This window comes from Gambusia affinis, linkage group LG13, assembly GCF_019740435.1.
Source record: "Gambusia affinis linkage group LG13, SWU_Gaff_1.0, whole genome shotgun sequence".
Lineage (NCBI taxonomy): Eukaryota > Metazoa > Chordata > Actinopteri > Cyprinodontiformes > Poeciliidae > Gambusia > Gambusia affinis.
Window position 1 is genome coordinate 18,881,982 of NC_057880.1, and position 23,832 is coordinate 18,905,813.

General features: G+C 36.6%; 1 protein-coding gene across 3 annotated transcripts; it reads right to left on the reverse strand.

Annotated features, from left to right (window-relative positions):
• Positions 1-594: 594 nt before the first annotated feature.
• Positions 595-23,772, reverse strand: LOC122842932 (CSC1-like protein 2). 3 transcript variants are annotated; one of them, XM_044137236.1, is made up of 25 exons: positions 23,642-23,772; positions 19,159-19,365; positions 18,839-18,918; positions 15,482-15,529; positions 13,766-13,853; positions 12,934-12,971; positions 12,668-12,810; positions 12,014-12,065; positions 11,791-11,899; positions 11,629-11,699; positions 10,892-10,972; positions 10,637-10,760; positions 8,643-8,776; positions 8,359-8,496; positions 7,968-8,121; positions 6,845-6,951; positions 6,653-6,739; positions 6,472-6,537; positions 5,445-5,607; positions 5,210-5,315; positions 4,844-5,011; positions 4,593-4,708; positions 4,447-4,515; positions 3,895-4,062; positions 595-3,688 (listed from the first exon to the last, which is right to left on the reverse strand). In XM_044137236.1, exons 2-25 carry the CDS (start codon positions 19,327-19,329, stop codon positions 3,680-3,682), a joined length of 2,490 nt encoding a protein of 829 aa, XP_043993171.1. In that variant the 5' UTR covers positions 19,330-19,365; positions 23,642-23,772; the 3' UTR covers positions 595-3,679. The 3 variants fall into 3 exon arrangements, with proteins under 3 accessions (XP_043993171.1, XP_043993172.1, XP_043993175.1); XM_044137237.1 differs by having other exon boundaries at positions 595-4,062; XM_044137240.1 differs by lacking the exon at positions 15,482-15,529 and having other exon boundaries at positions 595-4,062.
• Between the last annotated feature and the right edge of the window lie 60 nt (positions 23,773-23,832).

Here is a 23,832-nt window from a genome sequence, read left to right on the forward strand (position 1 = left end):
AGATACAACAGATTTAGCTGTAGGAAAACAAAAGTTCAAAGAAAAGTAACAGAAGAGTTTACTAAATTACAAAGTTAGAAAGCATTTTTTAATTGACAATTTTTTTTTAAAGTGCTAACTTGATTCATGCTAGCTTGGAGAGCCAGACTGCTTTCAGAGTTAAGCTTTATTCAGTTTGGTATGTATTTTCTCAGCTTTCAAAAACTGGGTGAAGGTTTTATGGAACATAAAATGAATCTTAAATATTTATTCTGCCTAGAAGAATCTGGTCCAGGTTTTTTTTGTGGGGTTTACCTATACTTGTCTAAACAAGTCCCAGATATCAAAAAGTGCTACTGAAATTTCAAATTTTTAAAAACCTTTTTATGGGGGGTTTAAAAACAAAACTTGAAATTACTTAATTACCTCCGCAGCATGTTTTGTAAATGAATAGGAAATTCATTTGGAAGAGACGTTTTAGAAGTGGCAGTATAGCAGTTCTCTAAACCTGGAGTTAGGGACTGCAAATTTAGTGAAATTCAGGCTTTGTTCACCATAAACCTTCATTCCTATACATAAACCAAGTGAGAGATGAACTGAAACTAACAGCCAAAGTAGATTAGATGCAGATTTATTGATGAGACATCTCCAGGGCAGAACAGATGCACACAAAAAATATCTGCATGGGGCAATGGAGACAATGACATAGTTAAAGGCTGAATTCTGCCGTTACTTTAACATGTAACAATCTACAAAACAGACATTTAAACATATTTAGTGTGCACACACATTTGACCAGTTTTTCTAAATATATAGTGTAGACATTATTGTGATGATCTGTTGGCTGTTGATGAAAACAAAACAATTTTTTTTTCCAGTTATTCCAGTGATTTAAATAGAACTAAATGAGTACAAATGAAACAAATGATCAGCTTTAAGAATCCAATGAAATGCAAAGACAAACAACTAGACATAGATGAGTAGCTACAGTATAAAATGTTCAATTCCTGATTAGCAGGGAAACAGTTCTTTCAGAGATTCATTAGTAACATTTTATTTATCGAACAAAGACTACATTCGGCGCTAAAAAACCCATCTCCCTCACAGTGTGACAGTGTTTGTTATCCTGACTGGACACATTCAGAGATTTGCAGTTATCTCACATGTATAACAGAGGTATAAAGTAAGTCACCTTATCATGACAAGAGAAGCAGCAGATAAATACAGTAGTGTCAGGTCAACAGTCTTACTCGAACCGCGATGCGTCAACGAATGGTGCCATCAAACCAAATGGAGGCCATTTTGGCCTATTGCAGTTACCACATACTACTCTTTGCCAGTCATATCAGTGAGAAAAAGATTAGTGCATTATATTCAACAGTGATTGATAAGTGGTTGGTTTTTTTGGTGCATTATTTACCAATGGTTTCCTTGAAGGTTAATGGGGCAAGTCATAGTGTTGTGTTTAAAAAAATAAAATGAAAGTAAAAATTCAAAAGATCCTGAGAAACTGCATGGGTACTAGATTTTAAATGATTTGTTATGACATGTTAGCATTTGGTTAGAGTCAATGAGAAGATACTTCAGAGTTAAATTAGTCTGGATGATAAGCATGGAGACATCCTTGTAGGACAGGTGATTTCTTCTTTTATAGTTACATTGTTTTTATAAAGTAGTACAAAAATGTAAAACTTCTTCATTGGAGCATTTGTAATGTGAGCGCTAAACTATTGCAGCCAAGACCCGACATGTTATTGGAAAAACTGCTGACCTCTGTACCTACTGCTTTAGGTACAGAGCAATGAGAACCTGTAAAAGAACTCAAATATTACAGGAAATTAACATTTCCAACATACAGTATGAGTCAGTTGTTCACAAACAATCATCATTGGCATGAATGCTGTTAATTTGAGTTTCATTATGCATGAGTCTATTTTATTCTAGAGGGAATTGATTAAATAGAAAATAACTCCAATGAAGTTTCAAAAATAAGAATTGGGAGAACAAGTTTGAATTACCAAGGATTTTTCCCCCCTATATATTCAGTAAAATTGAGGTCAGTGCCATTCCAGAAGCTTAATGATTTTAGCTTTATCCATTACAAGATCAGTTTTGACAAGTGTAAAGGATCTTTGATGAAGCTGATGAAGTCCAAGTTTCAACCACCTGAACTTGTTAACGATGTTCAGGAACCAAGAAGGCTCAGGAATATAAAACTGGAAGGTATCAAGATAAAAAGGTCTTGCTTCAAACTGAACTGAAATCTGATCACGATGACATTGTACCAACTGTCATGCATCATGCTAAGAGACCTGGTTTCCTGCCAATCTAAGAGGCTGATTGTGTGGAATATTAAGGAAGCTACCTCTAAATTCTTCAACTTCACCTCAAATTAACAGCTTGATGCATATTCAGGAGTCTCAACAGTGCAATGTTCCCAAACATTCATGGAATCGATACAGCAAGAAATTAAGCTTTTGTAATGGCGCAAAGACCTCATGAAAGATAGCCAGCCAGGTTATATGAACTCAGCTGTTTCTGATATGAAGAGTGGGCAAATACTGAGACAAAAAAATCTATCAGAAATTTGTTCAAACTGAGGTTTCTCTACATTTTGCTTAGGGACATGCATTGAAATTTGTCTAAACCCACAAACTTGTGCACCCCAGTTCGCTTTGTTTAAACACTTTTGCTGAATTTGCTTGTTGTATAGCCACATTGCCTGCTTCACTCTGATGATGTGTTGGATAAACATCTGACTCCTACTGTACGTCACAAAGTGTGTAAATAAAAAGTTAGTAAGGAGGGATGGGGTGAGAAATGAATTTAACCAAATCATACAGCTTTAAGCAGCCATCTAAATTTGATGCCTATTCTCTGACCTCTACATCAAGCTGTAAACATTAACAAGAAGATTTAATCAAAAACGATGCATAAAGAATTAGTCATAGTGTCATCTGAAAAGGCCTCCTCTGAGCAACAGATTCTCAGCCTCCAGTTTCTGCTGCGGCAGCTGTGCACGGAACCCCACCCTATTTTGGCATAGGGAGGGCAACATCAGGAGCAGCAGTCCCTACAAAGGCTCAGAGGCTGAGCATTGTAGTGTGCTACGATGAATTAAATACCGTATTCCACAGTTTAAAGTAGCATCAGGCTGGACAGAATTTTAAAATATCATGCTTACAATAAATACCAGGTCAAAAAAGGCTACTTCACAAATCCAGAGATATATAGATGTAGTGTCAAAGCCTCCAGGAGTGTTAGTAGCATTTTTTTTTATCTTTAAAGGCTCCTATGGAATAGGAAGAACCGTTTTAAATCCATCGCTAAAGCTCCAATTAGGCCGACATTAGTAAGCTGCTAATTCATGGGAAGCTTCTAAAGATGACAGTTGGACACACCGATGAAGCATTCCAAGAACCCCCCCCCCAAAAAAAAACAACAAAAAACAGTTGCTCCATCCTTTGAATTTGCATGCGATAATGCAGTACCTCAGAGAAACCTGAGCTCCCTGTTTCTAACATTCAAGTACAATAAAGTTAAGGAAATACAGAGAACTTCTCTCCCTTCACAAAAAAAAGGCAAAACCTCGTCATTTGTGCATCAGCATCTTCTTCCATTGGTCGATAAGCAGTGTTTGGGTAGAGCCTTGTCTTTTCCGCTCTTGCCTCGTCCAAGTAGTTTCCCACTCGATGTCCTGTTACGAGACCTGATGAAGAAGACGTCCTTGAGAAACAACTATTGAATCCTTAGTAGACGGTGTGCTTATGTTAGTCAGGGGAAGGTCCCTTGATGGAGGCTGAGATGCTTTGGTGAACTACTGGTTCACTTCCATGTTAACGTCACACATTTAGTGCACTCATCAAGTTTCGTTTGATGTTAGTATTCGTGTCCCAGGTTGCCTCAATGCCGCACCTCGTTCTCAATGAGACTGGCCTCCCCGGACTGGAAGTCACCGGTCAGGTTGTTTCCAGCCTGGATCATTTCCTCATCCTGCGAGGACCCCTGCCCATCGTCCTCTCCGTTGCCTGATCCGGCCTCCTCCGATGAGGGATCTTGAAGTACTTGACATATGTATGTTTGCTGTGGGAAAACACAACACAAAAGTGTTAATTACTTAGCATTTAAACACCTCTCAAAAGCAAACAAACAGAAGAATTGTATGTTTTATTTGCCACTTTTGAGACCAACTGCAAATTTGATCCCAGCATTCAACAGTGTATGAGAAGATTTGCTACATAACCCATCAGAAAAGATAAATCTGATGTATTTCATAAATTCCATCCGTTTCAATTTGTTGTGTAATTTCTCAATGACTTCTTTATTTTACCTTCTTAGGTTTTATTGCCAAAGTGTAAGAATTGCAATAATTTAGGTCACAATTTGTAGGCTGTAGTTTCAACCTACAACTTTAGCTTATTTGGAAACCTATTTGTTTGAGATTAAGGAACAAGAATGAGTTTCTACCGCTGCCTTGCTGGCAGATGAAGGGCTTGCTGAAGGTCCATCCTCCCCTCCATCCACTTTCATCTCAACCTGAGGCAGAAAAAAGACACTTACCAAAAGTAGTAGGTGCATAGATAATCATAAGAAGTATGAAAACATAAAATTACCTTGTAGTTGTGAGCACTTAAATATTTAAAATGCCCAAAGCAGACGTGAGAAAGGCAGATGATGATTGTGATGATCAGAACCACAAAAGTAAACATGGACGTTGAAGCAGTAAACCCTGAATAGAAGAGGGACAACCTACATTTAATGGGTTCTCACTCATTTATACAGTAGGCTTGAAAAAGTTTGAGACAAGGCACCATAAAATATCTGCCCTCAATTATGTGACCAGTAGAGGGAGCTGTCCTCTTACCAGAGCGAACTGTGGAAAAGAACAGAAGCCAAAAGAGGCAGAGGATAGGAGCCGCCACAACCTGGTTAACAGCTCCATAATGGATCTTCTTGTCCAGTTTTGTTGGCAGATAGGCATAGTACATGTTGTACCTATCTGCTAGGTGTTTCAGCAGCATGTACATCAGCCCTGCACAGAAAGAAAGACAAGGAAATCAGCAGAACTAATCCAATTAGTCCTGTAGATAAGCCTCTGGACACAGAACAGAACCCCTACATGTGACCTGGCCTCTGCACGCCTAACCTGCAGCCACTTGATCAGTGTGCTCTGTCGATGTAAAAACGAGACGGAGCGAGCAGTGCACAGAGTTTAAACATTTCGACTTACCAAACGGGACGATAATTGGGCAGGTGATGCTGTAGGTCATAACCACAGTGAAGACACACATCATCCAGGCGTAAGCTGCCCCAAACTGGAACTCATAAGCTTGGTGCTAAAAAAAAATAATAAAAATGTTCTTACTTTTTTTTTAATCATACCTCTAACTTTTTGTAAAAAAGACAGATCATGTAAAAACTTATTTTCAGCGTGTCTTGTTTGGATTTGTATGTTGAAGACTGACCTTCTTGACGTTCCTCCTCTCGGCTGCAGAGCGAGCCAAGGACAGGCGGATCATGTACATCAGTAAACCGGGGATCCTCAACAGGTCATTAGCATTACCAATGAATGCAGAAGCAATGACATAGTTCACAAAGAAGGCTCCATTGTCAGGGAGGAACACACACCTATAAAAATCCCAAGAGAAAGAGAACTTCCATTTTTGAAAGAAAATGATGAAAAGCCTACAAATATTGATGAAGGATTATTGAAGTTTGTCATCAAACACTTTAATGAATAGTGGTAGCTCCAGTTTCAAGTTAGAAATAAAACCAAAATAACTGGAATTCTGACGTTAAAAGTCTCAGAGAAGTCAAAATTTCAACACCCAAAATGGCCGATTGGCATTTAAACACAGGAGTGAAAACTTCAGGCAAAAACTCATCTATCAATATCTAGACTGACTGCATGTCATTTGACCAGTGAAGCTCTTAATACTGTACAAGCTTTATTTGTCTTATTGTCATGTATTTAATCATTGTAGACATTAAAAGTGTTAACTTTGCTTAGTTTTGGTAAATAATGACACTTTTAAAGTAAAGTTGAACTTGTACTTGCATTAAAAGCCCCTTAAAAGTTTCAACTTTGCATTAAAAGTGTCACTATTTACCAAATGACACACCATGAACATCATGTTAGTCTAATGCATATCCCTTCAAATAGTCTTACTATTTATGCCTTCAATCATACAGAATTTTATTTCTGTTTTCTCCAAACTTACTTACAGTTGGACATACTCAACTGAGAATATATAACCAAAAATTGTTTTTAGGAAATATGTGAAGTTAAAACATTTCAGTTTTTTTAGCAGAACTTTACTCCTCTGTGGCCAATTTATCTTAACCCTCTGTTGTAAAGTTGGCATCACAGCAATCCCACTGATTTACCACATCACACAAAGGTTGGGTACGATGAAGTCTTGTATATGTTTTTATGCCTCCAAGAAAAATCAAAACCAGCATAAAAAAAAAATCCAAGCCCACCATACTTACTCAAACCTCACTGTAGCTTCATCCAAGAAACTTTTGTCAAAAAGCCAGCGGAAGAAAACATCCAAACTGCAAAAATAAATAAAAGACATTAGCTCAAAAACATAAAAAATATCTACAAAATTATTTCCTTATATTACATATTAATAATTTGCTACAAAGCAAAAAATAAAGCATGTAACACCTGCTGAGTCCAAGGGAGGGCAGCAACAGGACCATAAAGATCAAGAAAGTGTAGCATTTGTGCATTGTGGTTCTGTTCTCTCCTGACCTGTAAAACAACATAAACCATTCACACACATTAAAACATGATGCTCCTAAAATTCAAATACTTAAGAAAACAGAAAGAACTGAAAGTAGTGAATAATAAACATACCGGGTCCAGTGGGCTTCAAAGAAAGCAGAGTAGTAGACAATTGTGGGAAGCAAAGCAGAGAAAGACCACAGCAGGAGGGTGGGGAAGAACTGGGTTACGATGGGGTTCTGGGATCAGAAAGACATGAGCGAGGCATTAGTATTTAAATCTATTTGTCTGACATTTACCTGTTGGGTTTAAGCCATACCAAGTATAAAAAACAAAACAAAACAAGCAAACAAACAAACAAAAAAACATGGATCCAGTTTAAAACTCTAATCTAAGATAACTTGAAGGCCAAACGTCATGTAAAAAGGATTTTTTTTTCTGTATTTTGATTAAATATATGGTCAATAACATCTGAAAATAAACTAAGGTAAAAAAAAAAAAAAAAACATCCCCTACTGCTAAAAAAAATGCTTAAGTTTTATTTTAGATAGTGGAAAAATCGGTAAATCGTAGAAACTTTTTTAAAGTGACTCAAAACATTCAGATCAAACATTGACATAGATTCAGTATATAATTTGAGCTATTTACTTTCTTTCTATAGTTATTGTTCATTGAAAAATATTGTTCATATTCTCAGAGGGGTTGTGTGACCCAATATGAGATAATTACTATATTTGGGATTTTTTTTTTATGTCACATTTTACAGTACAGAGTAAAACATGCAAATGTTAGAGGTCACTACAGTACCCTCAGCTAAATAGATACAAATCTGAGGCATGTGAGTAAATGTGTTTCAAAATTGTCGTGAGACACTCCCATGCCTGAAAGTGCTTACAAATTATAACAGTGTTTCTATAATATTTCCATTTACAAATTGTGTACTTTTTTAAAAACAAAAAAAGTTGGATGTTTGGATTTTCTAATTCTTTTTTTTTTATCTAAACCTCTGAAACAAGGGAAAGCCGTGACAAGATTTGGATTCAGCATTTCAGCCTTTCCGATCTGTGGACAAATTGAAATCAGCTACAGTGTGTAATGATAATATAATTGTCTAATGAAAAGGTAATATATCAAGGTACAAAGCCTAGAAACCCTTTTTTTTTTAAATTTGTTTTTCCAGTTGGTGAAGAAAGAAATCAAATTAAATTACTTTTTCAAAATAAGAGATCCACATAGATCAGCTTTGGATACTTACATTTAAGTACTCCACTGGTTTGGTGACGTTAAATTTGTCCATGGTGGTGATGATGATGGCTGGGGTGGTCAGAAAGAACAAGAGAAGGAAGAGGATGCAGTTGATGATGAAGCAGCGGACCCACCATTTGAATCCTCCCACTGACAGATGCTCCCTGTGGGAAAAGGGGTCACACAGCGGTGAGACAGACGCGGTGTGATAACCTACAGAGACGGACCCAGCTGGCCAGAAAACTAATACGCTAGTTTAAAAAACAACAACACATTAATCAAGAGTTTTTCCCAAAAAAAGTTCTAATGTGGCATTTAGATTAATACTTGGCATGTGAACTAATCGCAACAGCCAAAACGCAGCTATTGTTTTCCTTCTGTAATGAAGTGTTTGTTCTCACCAGTAGACGTTTTGTGGATCGGGGGCGTAAGTGACGGTCCAGTTGGAGGTGTGCAGCCTGGAGCTGAACTGAGAGCTTTTGGGTTCACGACGGCAGTAGCAGCCTTGGCACTTGCATGCATTAAAGTCCTTTAAAATTCTGACAAACAAAGATCCAGCGATTGAAAACATACCAAAATAAAAAAAACAAAACAAAAAAACACATTGCAGCAAAAACGACTAACAAATTTCAGCAGTTCAGAAGCGAACTGACAAACATGTCTTCACTTATCTAAATGAACTTACTTGGCAGTTGTGACCTCATTTTGAAAAGTGACGAAGGCCATTCCTAAAGGCTTCTTGTTAACTTTCTCTCTCTCTTTCCTGTATTCATCCCTTAATTCCGCCTCCAGCTTGGTATAATAACTCACAGCTTCTTCCTATAAAAAGAAAACACAAGTCCATCACAACATTATTAAAAGATAGTTTTAGCCATTCAATTCAGAAAATGAAATTTTATAATCAAAAACTTCTCCTTCTCTTTTACTGTCATGCTTCAAAATAACTCAGAACAAACACTCAGTATAGACATTGTTGGGCAGCTAACAGTGGGTTTTGGTGGATCAAAAGCACGTGGGCGTGGCCAAGTCTCAAAATCCGACTGTGCAACATAAAATCGAGAGTCAAATAACTTCCACATTTCATCGCAGACCAGCTCTCAGTACACTGAAAGGAAGTGAAATGTTCATTGGTTCCTTCCCTCAAACTCTGACTCATAAAGTGTCTGATCACACAGAACAAGATGATACTCAATGCTACTGTAAAGTGTGACTGCTGGCTGGACCGCATGTGACGAGCATTCAATTCCAATACTGTTTCCATACGGTTTGCTTTAAAACACACATGCATGATTAGATTTACCCCGAACTAGATTTGTCAGTCAAGCTGTTTGTTGACTGACTGACTATTAAACAGCTTGGCTAGATTACATTCTCTGTTGCATTTTTGGTTAAAACATGTTTTGTTCTTCATTAAGCAAAGTTACTCACAGCAAGTATCCAGAAATTTTACTCAAGTAAGAGTAGCAATACTTCTCAATACCATTACCAACGTAAAAGTGAAAAGCACATTGAAGTAAAACTATGGCTAAATGTAATTTTTTTCAAACAGGTTACTCAAGAAAATGTAACTTAGTAAATGTTACTAGTTACTATTACTTACCTCTGCATTCAATCAAGTTTAAAGTCCAAAGGTGCATACTGAACATCTAACTAAATTGTTACGTCATCCCTTAGCACTCACCTTTGTCAAAAATGGCATCAAATGAAACTGAATGCAACTTTGTTTCCAATAGACATCACTGCTAACTGGGTCAAACCTGCATCCTTCTGTACTAAATCAGATGGTCAAACAAGCTCAGCTTTAACCAAATTACAGACCTTGCTAATACATTTTTTTTAATTAAGTATTTTTAAATATATCACATGGGATTCATTGGCTGTTCCTGCACTTCTGCCTAATATCAGACCAACCTGTTCCTTTCCCTGTCTGTCCTGATTCTTTCTCTCTTCTTTCTCTCCGTCCTCACAGCTGAATGAAATGAACTTTGTGTTGAGTACGTTCTTCAAAAAATAGAACACATATAAAAACATTACATTTTAACTTAAAATTATATAATATGTGGTCCATTCAGGTGGATGCTGGATGAATCACAACAGCAATGCAGTGTTATATTGAGGGAAGACATTTAAACTCAAGTGTATCACTGCCACGTTCTAATGATTACTGTCTCTACAGCAAAATAATATTTTTCCTACTGTAATCTCTTATATTATAAATTCAGCACAGAGTTGCAGGACAACCATGACCTGTCGTTTAACCAGTAACTCAAACTAACCAGAACATTCACAAGCCTCGTCTTGATAGATTGACATGACTTACCTAATGTCTTTCAACCACTTTGAAAAGCTTTCTTCATCACAAAAACGTCTTTATCCTTCCGCCTATTCCCTACTATATCGGTCACATCATTTACACATGCACAAAGCTGCTAAATACAGAAAATCCAGACTAGAAATAATTCCTAAGCCATTGTTTTGGGCGCCCTCTGTAGCACAGCACACCTATGGATTGCATATTGTGTATACCCACTTTTGCTTAAAGCCAATACTTAGAGTAGGTAAAATATATATGTTAGAACAGTGCAAAGCAATAAAATCTAATAACTGACCTCTTTGCGTACATATGAGAAGTCGCACTGGAACAAACCAGTATATCACAAAAAAATGAAAGTTTCTCACCTGTTCACAGCCTTTAATGATGCAACAGCAAAGGTGTCCACAAGGCTTGGGGTTAATCATGGTTTTCTCATGCTCCTTATCTTGAAGGTCAAGAAAGAATTTTTTGCTACGCTCTGCCTTCTTTCTGAATACATAAATAGAAAAAATAGCCAGGTCAGACAGAGGAGGATCTATTTCTGTCAAGGAATGAATGAGACAATTCTCAAATTAAAAAAAAACATTTAAGGCCAAACAGTCACATCCTTCATCCAGTACCTTTCAGAGCTGAGATACATCAGCTTCGATACATCGTAACAGATACGAGCATCCAGGACAGCGCAGTTTTCATATGCAAGCCTAACAGAACAGGCAACGAGGGAGAAACAAACAAAAAAACAAACCTGTTAATACATTTACCAGCATATCTTTATTCATCTAAAGGCATTTGAATTTACATGATCAGTTTTGTAGGACAGGAACAACAATAACCTCCTCAGACCAACTTGACACATGACTTGCCTAATGCTACTCATCTGATTTCGATTAGGGACAATTACACATATAGGCCTGGCATTGACTGCTCCCAGACAGACGGACGAGGACAACACAGCTGTTTTAACAGGGGAAGGCATGGCTGTCATACATCTTAACCCGACAACCGCTGTGTTGCATTCACATCAATATAGTAACTTTACTTGAGCACGAGCAGGGCTTGATATGAATTATGGGTCTTAAGTCATAATTCATCCATTGTTTTTTTTCATGTTGCAAACAAAAACCTCAATGTATTTACTGGGATATGACGCAAGGGTTATGCAAATAAAATCCCCCCAAAAAATCTTCAAAAAAACAAACATTTTGATTAAATTTATTGACACATAAAGTCCCAACAAAATACAATAAAGTTTAAACTTCTGGTGAGACAAAATTAGAACGCATACATATACACACACACACACACGCACACACACACACACACACACACACACACACACAGAGAAATCCCAACTTACTCAAAGTGTTGCTTTATCTCCCTCTCTTCTGCATATTGTGAAATGCCATTAACAAATAAAGTGCGTTTCACCTTCAAGGAAGAGGAAAAAACAGAAGCAATTACAAACAACATGCAACTGCTTGATGTCACGCAATGACGCTCCAAAATTAAGAATCCATACCAAATCATCCTCTTTGTAGTGCATCTTTGATGTGTGCCGCCTCATGCTGTACACTGTTAGCAGCAGGTAGAGAAATGCAAAGCTAGTGTGTAGCCATAGTAGTTTGTTCCTGTAGAAACAAAGAACAAAATAAATCAAACATTAGCAAAATAAAGAGTTTAAATAAATAAACAATACAGTTTATATATACAAAGTTTATATATACAGTTTATGCAAGACTCACTCTGTATCTAGATTTCCTATAGTGGTTCGTGGAAAACTATAGGCAGTGTCATCTGTTGAAAGAAAGGAAGGAATAAAGAAAGAAAAAAGAAAGAAAGAAAGAAAGAAAGGGAAAGAAAGAAAAAAAGAAGAGCAAGTTAAACCTCATTTATTCCTCCTTACACTTTCAACATTTACTATTTGTATTTTCCCTCACAGTTACAGGTGTGGCTCACCAGCAGCTTAAATAGGAATAAAAGCCGATCCATCATCAGTTAAGTCTTTTTCTGCCCTTTTAAATTAACGAACAACAGCAGAAATTTATAATTGATAACAATGTGGAACTAAAACCATAAAGTAGGAGGAAAAGCAGCAGCACATAACTGCTGTCACAAGAAAAATCACAAGAAAAAAATAGAATGTCAAAGGCTTACAGTCTTAAAATTAATAGCTGCAAAATGTCATTCTGGTGTCACATATTTAATTATCTACAATGTGTATTTACAAGACTTTGGGTAATACATGTAGCCTCTTATACAAAAACAACAAAATGATAAAAATGAAAAGAAAACAAAAAAAATGTGTTAAAGGACTCTGAGACACTGAAAAAATAAAATATGCAAGACAAAAAAAAATTATTTTGAGTTTTTGTAAGAGTAAACTTCAATTAGCTCACCTAAAAGGTTCCCCGAGAAGTTAACAGGCAAGATTATGCCCACAGAGAGCACACCCACGACTACAAGCAGGCCAATGATGTGGCGCTGAAAAGACAAGTAGTGAACTGCATCTTCACCACACTTTTCCCTTATTTCATCTTCCCTTCAGAGAGAAAAGAGAAACAGCAGCAGCTACATAAGAGTCATTAAGATCAAAAGGGAATGTTTTTTTTTTGCCAGAGGTACAGCAGCTTTACTGCAACAAGCAGTGAAGAGGCGAACTCACTTGATGCGGAAGACTGCTGTTAGCCAGGAGCAAAAGCCCTAAAACAGGAGAGTTGAACCAGTTTTTACAAGAAAAGACATTATCTTCTGCTTGGAAGAACAGTTCGGGTGCAACTCAATAAAATAGAATATCAGTGAAAAGCAGGTTGTTTAATTTAATGTAAAATAAAAAAATTATAATAAAAATACAAATTAATTCATAACTCCCAGATGGATTAATGTTAAACATTTATTTATAACTTTGGTGATTATGGCTGCAGCTTTTTGAAAACTCAAAAAAAGATTTCTCTGAAAATTTAAATATCATAAAAGACCAATTAAAATGATTTTATTTTAGCTCAGAAATGCTGGTCCATGCAGTACGCAGCAGATGTACACAGAACTTGGTCAGAGCTCATTTTGAATGAATATCTGCATCAATGCAGCGTGGCATAGAACTGATCAGACTGGTTTCGCTGAGTTGTTAAGGAAGCCTAAGTCATTTTAATAGGAGCTTTTGACTTGTTTGCATGGTTGATTTTGAAGCCTCTCACCTTCCTTTTGACAATACTTAATAGATTCATTGTGGGATTTAGGCACAACACAATTATATTGTGATTATTGAAGGTATTGGTACTTTTATCAATGTTTGCACTGGATCTGATGGGAAATTAATTCACTGACTGTGGAAACGTTTTAATACTGCTGTTCTCGCAAAAAAATATCCAGAAATTATGATTTTAAATATAATCATTCTGTGTAATAAACTGACATGAGTTTTATTTTATGGAAATATTCTATATTTCATTAAGATGCACCCATATTTCATCCTGTAATAACTTCAGGTTTCTTACTAAATCTCTTGGGTCCATGTCCATTGAGCTGGATACGGATGTGAGGCGTGCATAGCGTTCATTTGGTTCTGGCAGAGGGGAATTCACGCTGCAAGCAGAAACACACAAGATTTGCATGCTGCTGCATAGAAACGGACAAAGATGACATTTGTGACACCAGCTATGTTTCAGTGCTTGGTGTCATAGTATGGAGAGGTAAAGTACAGCATTGAAAAGATGATAAAACTGATCAGACACATTTTCCCTGAAACAAAGAGAGGAGATTTTACCAGAGGGAGCCATGACAGGAACCTCTGAAATTACATTTCATGCCAACATGCGTTGTTATTTTTGTTAATAATAAAGACTTAAAAGCACTGCAGAGTGAAGGTTCAACGATAATAGTCGGAAAAGGACATAACGAGAGACAAACTTTAATGATGCACCAGGAATTCAACCAAGACTAGAATTAGGTCATTTTCATATTGAATCAGCTCCAACCTGACAATAGAATTTTAAAACTCCTATTGTTACTTAACAGTAAATGCACCTTATTAAGTGTTTGGGGAGCAACCTGTCAACACTCTTTGGTGTGAATGATTTAACAGAGTAAGGAAGACTCAAAGTAAGCCATTTACAGTGTAGTTAAAATACCTACATGTGAATATACTTATTTTGTGTTTGAACCATGTTGCTTTCAACTTGAATTGCTAATGTTGGTTGTCTTCCAAACAAATAGCAAATCTCATCATTTCAAGCTTGCATGGACAGACAAGTGTGATGATATTTTCTGAACACATTGTAACTCATTGTAAATTAACATTTAGTAAATGGAGACACTGGTCTCTCACACCTGCGCTATGACGACACATCTACTCCTCATAGAAATGGCCACTGAGTTCTTATAGTACTAAGGTCAGGAAAAAAATACAGCTTTTTTACAGCCTCTTTTTTTATAGTTTTTTTAAACACATTTAGAGAATGCAGAATTGAATCAAATTGCAAATGACTATGCAAACCTATTAGAAGCTTCTCTAATAGGTTTGTTGAGTTATTCCTCCACATTATTTAATATTTATAAATGTGATAGCACTCCCTCTGGGAGGTAAAAGAAACAGTACACTATAAATCTAGATGGAAAGGTTGAAGAACACCATGACTCTGTTGGAAGTAGATCAATCCTATGTTCAAGTATGAGATCATTGAAGGCTCTAACAATTATAAGGAAAAGGAATGAGGAGAGAGCCCAAGGCCTCCTCTCCCACATTCCTGTGAGGAGAAATAACTCATCTAAGCTCTGCTAGCCTAGACACTGAACAACCACCACCTACAGGTCCGGGCCCGTCTATGTACAGCTGCACATCAGGGAAGTATTACCTCTCCCCTTCAGTGTCGAGTCTGTGTGGCTCATGCAGCACGCTCACACAGGAGAACGTCAAGCTTCGTAAAAGGAGGTCAATACACAGATTAGCACAAACAGATCTGATTAGGACAGTGACAGAACAGGGACACCCGACACCCATAGTACAAGAGTGACATGAAGAAAGAACTGCCAGCAGATTGTTTACTGAGAAATGGATCAAAGAGGAAGAAAGATAATGAAATCATCAGGACAAAAAAAACCCACTGCAGCCTGAGCAGAAGGGATATGAGCGGCGAGTTAGGTCACAAAGAGACAAAAACAACAGAGAGGAAAAGGGCAGTAAATAGCTCTGCGATGCGGCGAGATGAACATACTATTCCCTCTCATCCAGACGACTATACCGTTGATCCATCTCTTTTTTTCTGGTAAATAAAACAAACATACAAAACAAAGCAAGAAGCATTAAGCTCACATAAAACCACTGGGAACAAAAAAGAAGGGGGGTGATCAATTAAGAGAAAAATCCAGTAGCCGTGTTGCACCATATGTATACCAGTGAAAGCTCTGTTCAACTTGGTACAAATTATTTTATCTTACAAAGTTAATCATGTTCTGTGATATTGCAAATGTCTACCACAGTTTTGGTTGTTTACTTTACAAAGTTCCACCATGTATTTGGAGGCTGTGTGAATCTACAACTCCATATCCTGTCGGTTATAAAAGCCTCCCGTGCTGCCACCTAATCCCATCCTCCCTTCATGCTACAGGCCCATTCTCTGCTCATACGCAGCTGGAAAAACAGTGTGGCTGTGACGCAACACAATCACAGCTGGGGGATGTGGGTAATGGAGCACTGTGTCAAGGACTCTGGCCGAGGTCCGTCTGACTCTGTCTTCTTCCCCTCATTGTGAGGAAGTGGAACACCTCAGAGCTTTGGGCGACTCATAACCTGGAGGTTACCCAACTGTTTTTATTTCTTAGTCTGAAATGAAATATGGGTTAAATTCCTAAATGTTAATAATAAAAACTGCTCTGCATTTATGAGCTTTGAAGATCTAAAAATGTGTGGCAGAACTCACTTGTTGCCACTAAAATATAAACTGCTGACACTCTTTTCTGACTCCTCCTTATTATGCCTGTTTCTGTTGGAAAAACAGAAGGGCGGCCAAACCGAACCAAGTACAGGTCCAGCTTGTTGTTGAAGAATACATTCACATAAAAAAAAATTTAAAATACTGACCCCCATATAAATTTATGCTACTTTGACACAAGAGTGACAAAAATTCAAATTAAACAAAAGTAAATATCAAAGATAACCTGAGTAAATGCAAAAAGTAATTTTTAAATAATGATTTAATTTTTTGAAGGAAGAAAAGCCAACTAAAAAAAAATAATCAACTTTTCCTTAGGATAAATTAGGATAAAGATAAATTAAATCTTTGATTAGCTTATTCACATTAGCCACACCTTGGCTTGTTTTCAGCTCGCATTTACTCATAAGCATTTGATTTGATACCTATTGCATCAGTCACAGCCACCATAATTATTGCTTGATATGTAGAATCCAGAAATTACTTAAATTCTCAATTCTATCTGGCTACAGGAAATTGGGTAAAAGACCTCAAAAAAACAACAAATTATTGCCGAATCTAAAAAAATACACGCAAGGATCAAATCAAAGTTGTCTCTGACATTTATCAGTTTCATTTCTAAGGGGATTTTCACAGCTATTGTTTGTTTACTGTGATACAAATCAGTTGATGAGTGGTTAGGCTACCAAATATTTAAAGTACTGCAGGAGTCACAGGCTTCATGAAGGACTAGCAATCATGATTCAGCAATGAGAAAGAGAGAGGGGGTGGAGGGAATTGCTGCCATGGGGCAAATCCAAAGGGAAAAACCATTGTGCCGTGTTCAGTTTGTTGGGCAATAAACAACACTGCAAACAGTGCTGAAACTTGAAGAAATTCCAACAATTATGTAGATTTAATCTAGAAAATCCCTTCTTTAGAGATTTAAATAAGAGGTCTCAAATGGGAGAACTACTGGTACATTCAACAATTTTTTTTCAAAAGAAACACTTTTAAGTTAATCAGTTTTCAGAAATCTTTTAGTATTTGGGGGTTTTCTGCAAAGCAGCCACTGTTTCTTTGGTTAGTAGTTGTTTGGGAGTATCATACCATCACAAATGTAAACAAGCAGCGTTTACTGAAGTCTTTAACTGGAACTATGAACTTTGGTCTGACATGACTAAAGTTGAGCTTTTCAGCAGAAAATGCTGAATATCTGTCAGATGTTAAATAAAGCATAAATATGAACAAAATCACTACCATCCCTTCTGCTAAGCACAGTGGAGGATGTGTGTATTACTTCTCTAAAAAGCCCAAAAAACCTGGTTAGAGTTCACAATATCTTCCGATTTTGGAAACACTGGGACATGAAGTAAAAATAAAACAAAAAATAAATAAATAACTGCTACCCTACTCCGTGAAACTGAAAATAAATCAACTTACAGGATAATAATCTTAGCATGTAGCCAAAGCAAAACAGAAGTGTCTTAATCTCAAAATAAACTTTCTATACTCATCTTAACCTTCAGTCCTAAAACTTATAGGACTGTGAGGTGTACTCCAGAGAAGAGTGCATAAGAAAGGAGCTCAACTCTGAACAATAGAGACATTGTTTAAAGAAGAATGGTAAAAAGCCAGTCACTCTGTATGCTACATTAGAAAACTAAGAGCTATCCTATCAAAAAAATGGGTGTTAAAGTACTGGCAGCAGGAAAACCAATAACTGACCAACTGTGGCTTAAAAATCCTCAGTTTCAGTCTAATTCTTTATGGAGAAATATTGAATAAATGTTCTCATATTAGAGGTTGTGTTTTTCTAAAATTCCCAGTGTGAGATGCTTTAACTTTAGTGCTTCTAACAAATCTTTACCAGGGGTGCCAAGGAATGTGGCTGTGACTCATATGAGTGTCAAATCCATAACAGATAAGTAAATGCTAGCTAATGCATAGCCCCATGACTGAAATGAAATGGTGCTTTTCTTTATTATTACAAAGTCATTTAAATATTTGTGAGCACTATACCTGGGGAATGAACTCAATAAAAGTCCCTTCAGGTGTATTTCCAAATGAATTTTATGTTTATATCAGCCAAGTGGTTTATTACAGTTCAGTTCAAGCAACAAAATGTAATGTTGCATTCATTCCTGTACGCAACATAATCAGGGTAGCATCAGCTTTTTTTTAATGTGAAAACTCCACAGTATAAATTCTATTAAAAACATAAAATGTCCAGGAAGTGTTAAAGAAGTTGGTATTCTGTATGTGATGTAATCCAGGTTTATTTAACAAACCTCTGTTGATGTAAAATGCTTATGTTATCATTAGAGTAACCCATAACAATAACATGCAGCGGGAGTCAAATTTTTGCATGGATTAGATCAACAAAACAAACTATTTATGGATATCACAACAGCTTCAAGCAAAAGAAACTACAATTCAGATATATTAATAAAAATTGAAAGAAAAAAAACTATTTAACTTCCTTTTAAAAAGGTTGAAACCCCCAGGAAAATGCATCTTCTTTTTATACATTGATAATTGATTATATAATTGTGTTTACAAACATGTGTTATGAATACTCCAACGGGTAGTGACCATAATTCCACATTTCCCATTGTTTGGAACAAGTTATTCCAGGAACCTTGGCACGCGTTTCATTACCTGTCGGCATCAGTCACCAGGGCGAGGCGCCCATAGTCCCATGCTCGCTTCCTCAACACAGAAAACACGAACAGCAGGAGCTACGGGGACACAACAAACAGTGCTTGTTAGCACCTTCACTGCCTTCATTTACACTACAGAAACCAACAGCATGAAAGTTACACAACAGCTTCACAAAGCTCATCATTTCAAAACACTTTCCTGGAAGTATCTTGTTTTAATAAGGAAAGGTTCAAACACCTGTAAGTCATCGCTAGGGCAAGCTTCTGAACGCTTCCCAAATGTTTTGGGCTCCTCAAATGAATTACATAAATACTCACCAAAAAGCACATAAAGTCAAGGGCAAGGACAGTAGGGACACCACCAAATGGTAATCCTTGGAGTACGGTGCTGCGAATTCGGCCCGAATAGCAGAATTCTTTGGAGCTGTTGGTCGAGCAGTTCCCATTGTTACACTGAGGCCCCAACAAGGATCCCATTTTGATCATCATCAATCCGTAATTCAATTACTGCAGCATGCTGACACCCTGTGAAGGAGAAACGTACTTTTACAACTTCACATACTGACTTAATGTTGCAATAAAGATGTATTCTTCCCATATTTGCATCAAGATTAGTTAGAAATGGAAAAGGCAAATTAGAATATATTAGATCATACATGAGAAATGGTTTCCTACTCAGATCTTTATGTCAGCAGTATCAAGGTGCATTAATTAAAAAAGTTACGGTTTCTCAACTGCAAAGAAATTTTAACAACAACACTGCTTCGGTTTGTGCTTTTGATGAGATCCGAGAGAAAGAACAGAAGGGACCAAATTTTTCTCCAGCTGCGTGCCGGTTTTTACCCAACACTGACATACTGTGACCATCGCATGCGAATCCATGCTTAGCTGTCATCAGTCACATGTTTAGCTGTCATTATACTTGTTGTTTGACCACAAGCATAACATAAGCAAAACTTGTAAAATTATTTTAGAGAAATAATTGTTTTGTTTCTGCATTGTGCCTGACATACAACAATGCGCACTTGGGAAGAAAAACGAGAGATTATATTCACAGCCTAGTTCTTAAATTACTAAAGAGATGTAGGTTCTCCCCACAAAAATAAACGGTATCTTTCCAGTCCCTGTAATTTATTCAGATTTGTAAGCAGGGAAGTTGACAAGTCAGCCTGAGCACATGAAGCCTGTTGGAACAAGCCTGCTATGGGTTGGCCTTATAACCCATTTCTTCCAGGTTCTTTCCTTTCAATGACACATCCCTTCTCAATAAAGCACTAGTTTCAGCAGAGTATTTGGACACCACCACAGTCCGAGTTGTTTCTTTTAAATTGGACAAAACATTTTTAAGAACATTAATATGTAAATAAAAAAGACCATAACTAGGTGACTAATTTCCAGCACTAGTCTTATAGGTTGACTTATGTCAAATATAAAATAATAAAAAAAAAACCCTGATAAAATGTATTTTAAAAAATGTATTAAAATGTAAATAGGTTCATAATGACATCGTGAATAGACTAGCAAGAGTATAAGGGGATTATGTCTGAAATGCACCCGACAACAAAGCTAGAATCTAAGTGATTAGCATTTCTGTTTTAGAAATCCTCAGTTTCAGTCTAGCAGTAAAACAGAAGTAACATGTCCCCTGAGTAGGCACACAGCATAAATAATGCACAGTGCACTTCAAAACACTGTAATGGATCTAGGTTTACGTGAGACTTTCTAACACTAACCTCCATGTCCAGGAAATCAACACAATTGGCAATTTAAAGTCAGGAGCAAATTTCCCTTTTAGCTATTAAAAAAGGTGTATTTTCATTTCAGAATCTTATGGAAAATACTTAACTGATTTAATGGTTTAAAGTTAAAGACTTTGAATTGAAAAACATTCAAAGATATTGTCCAAAGGCTTCAGGAAGTAATGGTTTTCTAACTGTTTCGCAGTTGCACAGTTTGACTTGTGCCTTTCTGCCCACTACTATCAACCAAATCCACAATGCTGCTCATCTGCCCCAACACTAACTCATTTATCTTCTCCCTGGAATGCTGTGATATCACTGGAGAGCCACAGCCAGAGTCGAACAATAAACTGATAGAGACTACAGGGTTCAAATGGACCGGTTTCAACTCAAGCAGCACACAACATGCCCCCGCTGTGTCTTCACCCACACTGATGCCCGTCATGGGCGCTTTGCAGATTAAAGACCTGCAACATGGTGAAGTACTTGAAAAAGATTTTTTCTTTTTAAAAAAAAAAAAAGAAGATGTTTTCAAAAACAAATGAAACTGTTTGTAATGTGTATCTGCAAAGATTTAATTTTGCTTCATTGTAAAAATAAACAGCCATTGCAAGCACACAAGCAAGTTTAATTTAGAGAAATGGGTCATTGAAGTTAATATATGCGTACAAATTACACATTAATTCAGCAGTTTCATGTTCTAGTTAAAAATCTCTGTTTAGATAAAGGTCTGACACAGATGTTTAACATCAAGTACAGCAGAAACAGGCGTTGGAGTTAAAAAGACATGCTGAGTAGCGCATGACAGGTCATGACACAAGCTCAGGAGGTTATGTCCTGTTATAGAAGCTGGACTTGCAGTTTCATTTCCTTCAAGGACTTCTTTATATTTGCATCTTTAGGTTACTAGTGTGTACCAAGCTCCTCTTACACAAAACCTTACCCAATGCTTAACATTATTATGTGGTCAAATGGTCCAATATAAATATCATCTGTCTATGTGAGTTTACCTTAACCAACTTCTTACATTAATTTCTGGTGTTTTACTGATAGTTCTAGGAAAGTCACCAAGAGATTTTTATCTATAGTGTTTTCCATTACTGAGTGAGTCTCTGTTTGATAATGTCATAAGCAAACTATTTGACCAAGCCTTGTTTCATGCTTTGAAACCGCCAACAATCCAAGCGCCATCCCACTAACTGTCTAGTGCAAACTTATTTATAGGACTATAAACCAAGAGGAATGAGGATGAATACCCGAAAAAACACTTGGGAGAGAAATTTAAATGAGCAGCTGTTCAGCTTTTTTCTTCAACCACTTTTTCCAGCATGTCAACTTATATTTTAGCACATAAAATACCAATTAAAATACTCTTCCAGTGATAAAATATGTGTAATTTCTTTAAACTACAGATATTTGCATCTCTGAAGGGAAATTAATGTTGTGATAATGCAAATACTTATGAACAAGGAAGATACTTGTGGTCCAACAAATGTCTACTATTTTTTAGCTTTATTCATCTGCTTTGGTACTAAACTTTAGGATGTGAAATCGAGAATAAAATAAATTCACACTCTATTAGAAAGTCATCTGGCTAGTGTAAACCAAACATGTCCACCATAAAAGTAACGGATTCTGTGTAATTGACATAGTTTAGTCATAATTGCAAACATTATTAGATAGAATGATAAACTTTAATTAAAATCTCCAAGACTATAATGCTAATATTGGCCTGGTTGGTAAATCACTGTCAGCTCCCTGAGATTCAATCAACCAACCTTCGGTATACATTAGATATTACATAACAATGTCAAAGCGTTATGCAAGATCATACCCAAGAGAGATCAACTGCAAACATGGAAAAAGTTGAATAAAGTTAAGGGAAACTTAACTTTTAGTGGTAGATTTAATTAATACTTCTTACAGTAGGTATTAATGAAATAATAGAAATAGCTGCTCAAACGTTAAAGAACAAGCACGCTGCCATCAGTAAATTTTGAAACTGATGCTCCTTGAACAAAAAATTTAATAATTAACAATTAATTAAGTACACAATCCAAATTACTTTTGTTAGTGCCAAGAGTGCCAAGTCTTCTGCATTTTAATGCACAACTGGTAAAAAAGGGAAAAGACCATCAAAACAATTTAGGATATATTTTTCTATTGTACACTTCTAATACTATTTATTTAATATTATCTTTGGTGCGTTCCCTGCTGGGGACAAATGTACGGTTCAATCCAGTTCATCAGGTAGTCCATTATGAAAGACTAATGCTTCTAGAAAGTTTTAAACAAATACCGATACTGTTTATATAGAGCACCATGGCTCATACATTTAGACAGCTCATATGCATCTCTTTATAGGTTCTCCATATCTAGGGGATAACTGGAGATTAATTATCTCAGTCAAGCTCCAACTAGTCATTCGTCCATGATGAAACCCAGGTCAGTAAGTCCATCATAGGCTAACAGACCACTTGCAAGATAACCGAAAAATAACAATAGTATACGAAGACATGTCAAAACGTCGCCCTTCCCCCCCCCCCCCCCCAACAGCTTTTTTCCTACTGCTGTTGAGATAGACCACAATTCTTGCTTAGGTTGTTGCGTTCATGAATGACAATCTCCGAACTCTCCTTAACTTTTTAAAAATCTTTTGATCGATACTGCGAGTTAGCCTTTAAATCACTATTAAAATTTAATAAGCAACAAATATCCGATTGCGTTACGCAGGCGAATCCATGGGTCATACAATCCGGAGGTATTAATGAGACATCCTTAATACTAACACAAGTATTTTATTTGTAGTCATATTACATGTATTTATGTAGCAATGTGTATATTTATACCTTAAAACACAATTTGAGCAGATAGAAAGGAACAACTTATTCAGATATGTTAGCCTGACGCTAATGGTAAAGAGATGGCTTTACGCCTTTATTGTTCTGACAGCACCCAATAAGTTGCTTAACAGACAGAACTGAAAAAAAATCGTCTCTACCAGAGAACACATCCTAAAAATGAAAGTAATCACTGATATATATATAATAAAAACAACTTACTTTCTAATAATGCGCAGCAGTGAGAAAACCTGCCCACTGTTTCCAAGTAGAAGCTAGCGACTTAGCTCTTCGAAAACAGGTTGAGACTATCAGGCAGCTCTTGGATAATCTAAGTCCAACGAGTGTCAGCGACAAAAACTGAAGCAAACGAAACGAACTTAGAGAGTGAAATTATATTTCTAGCTGTTAGT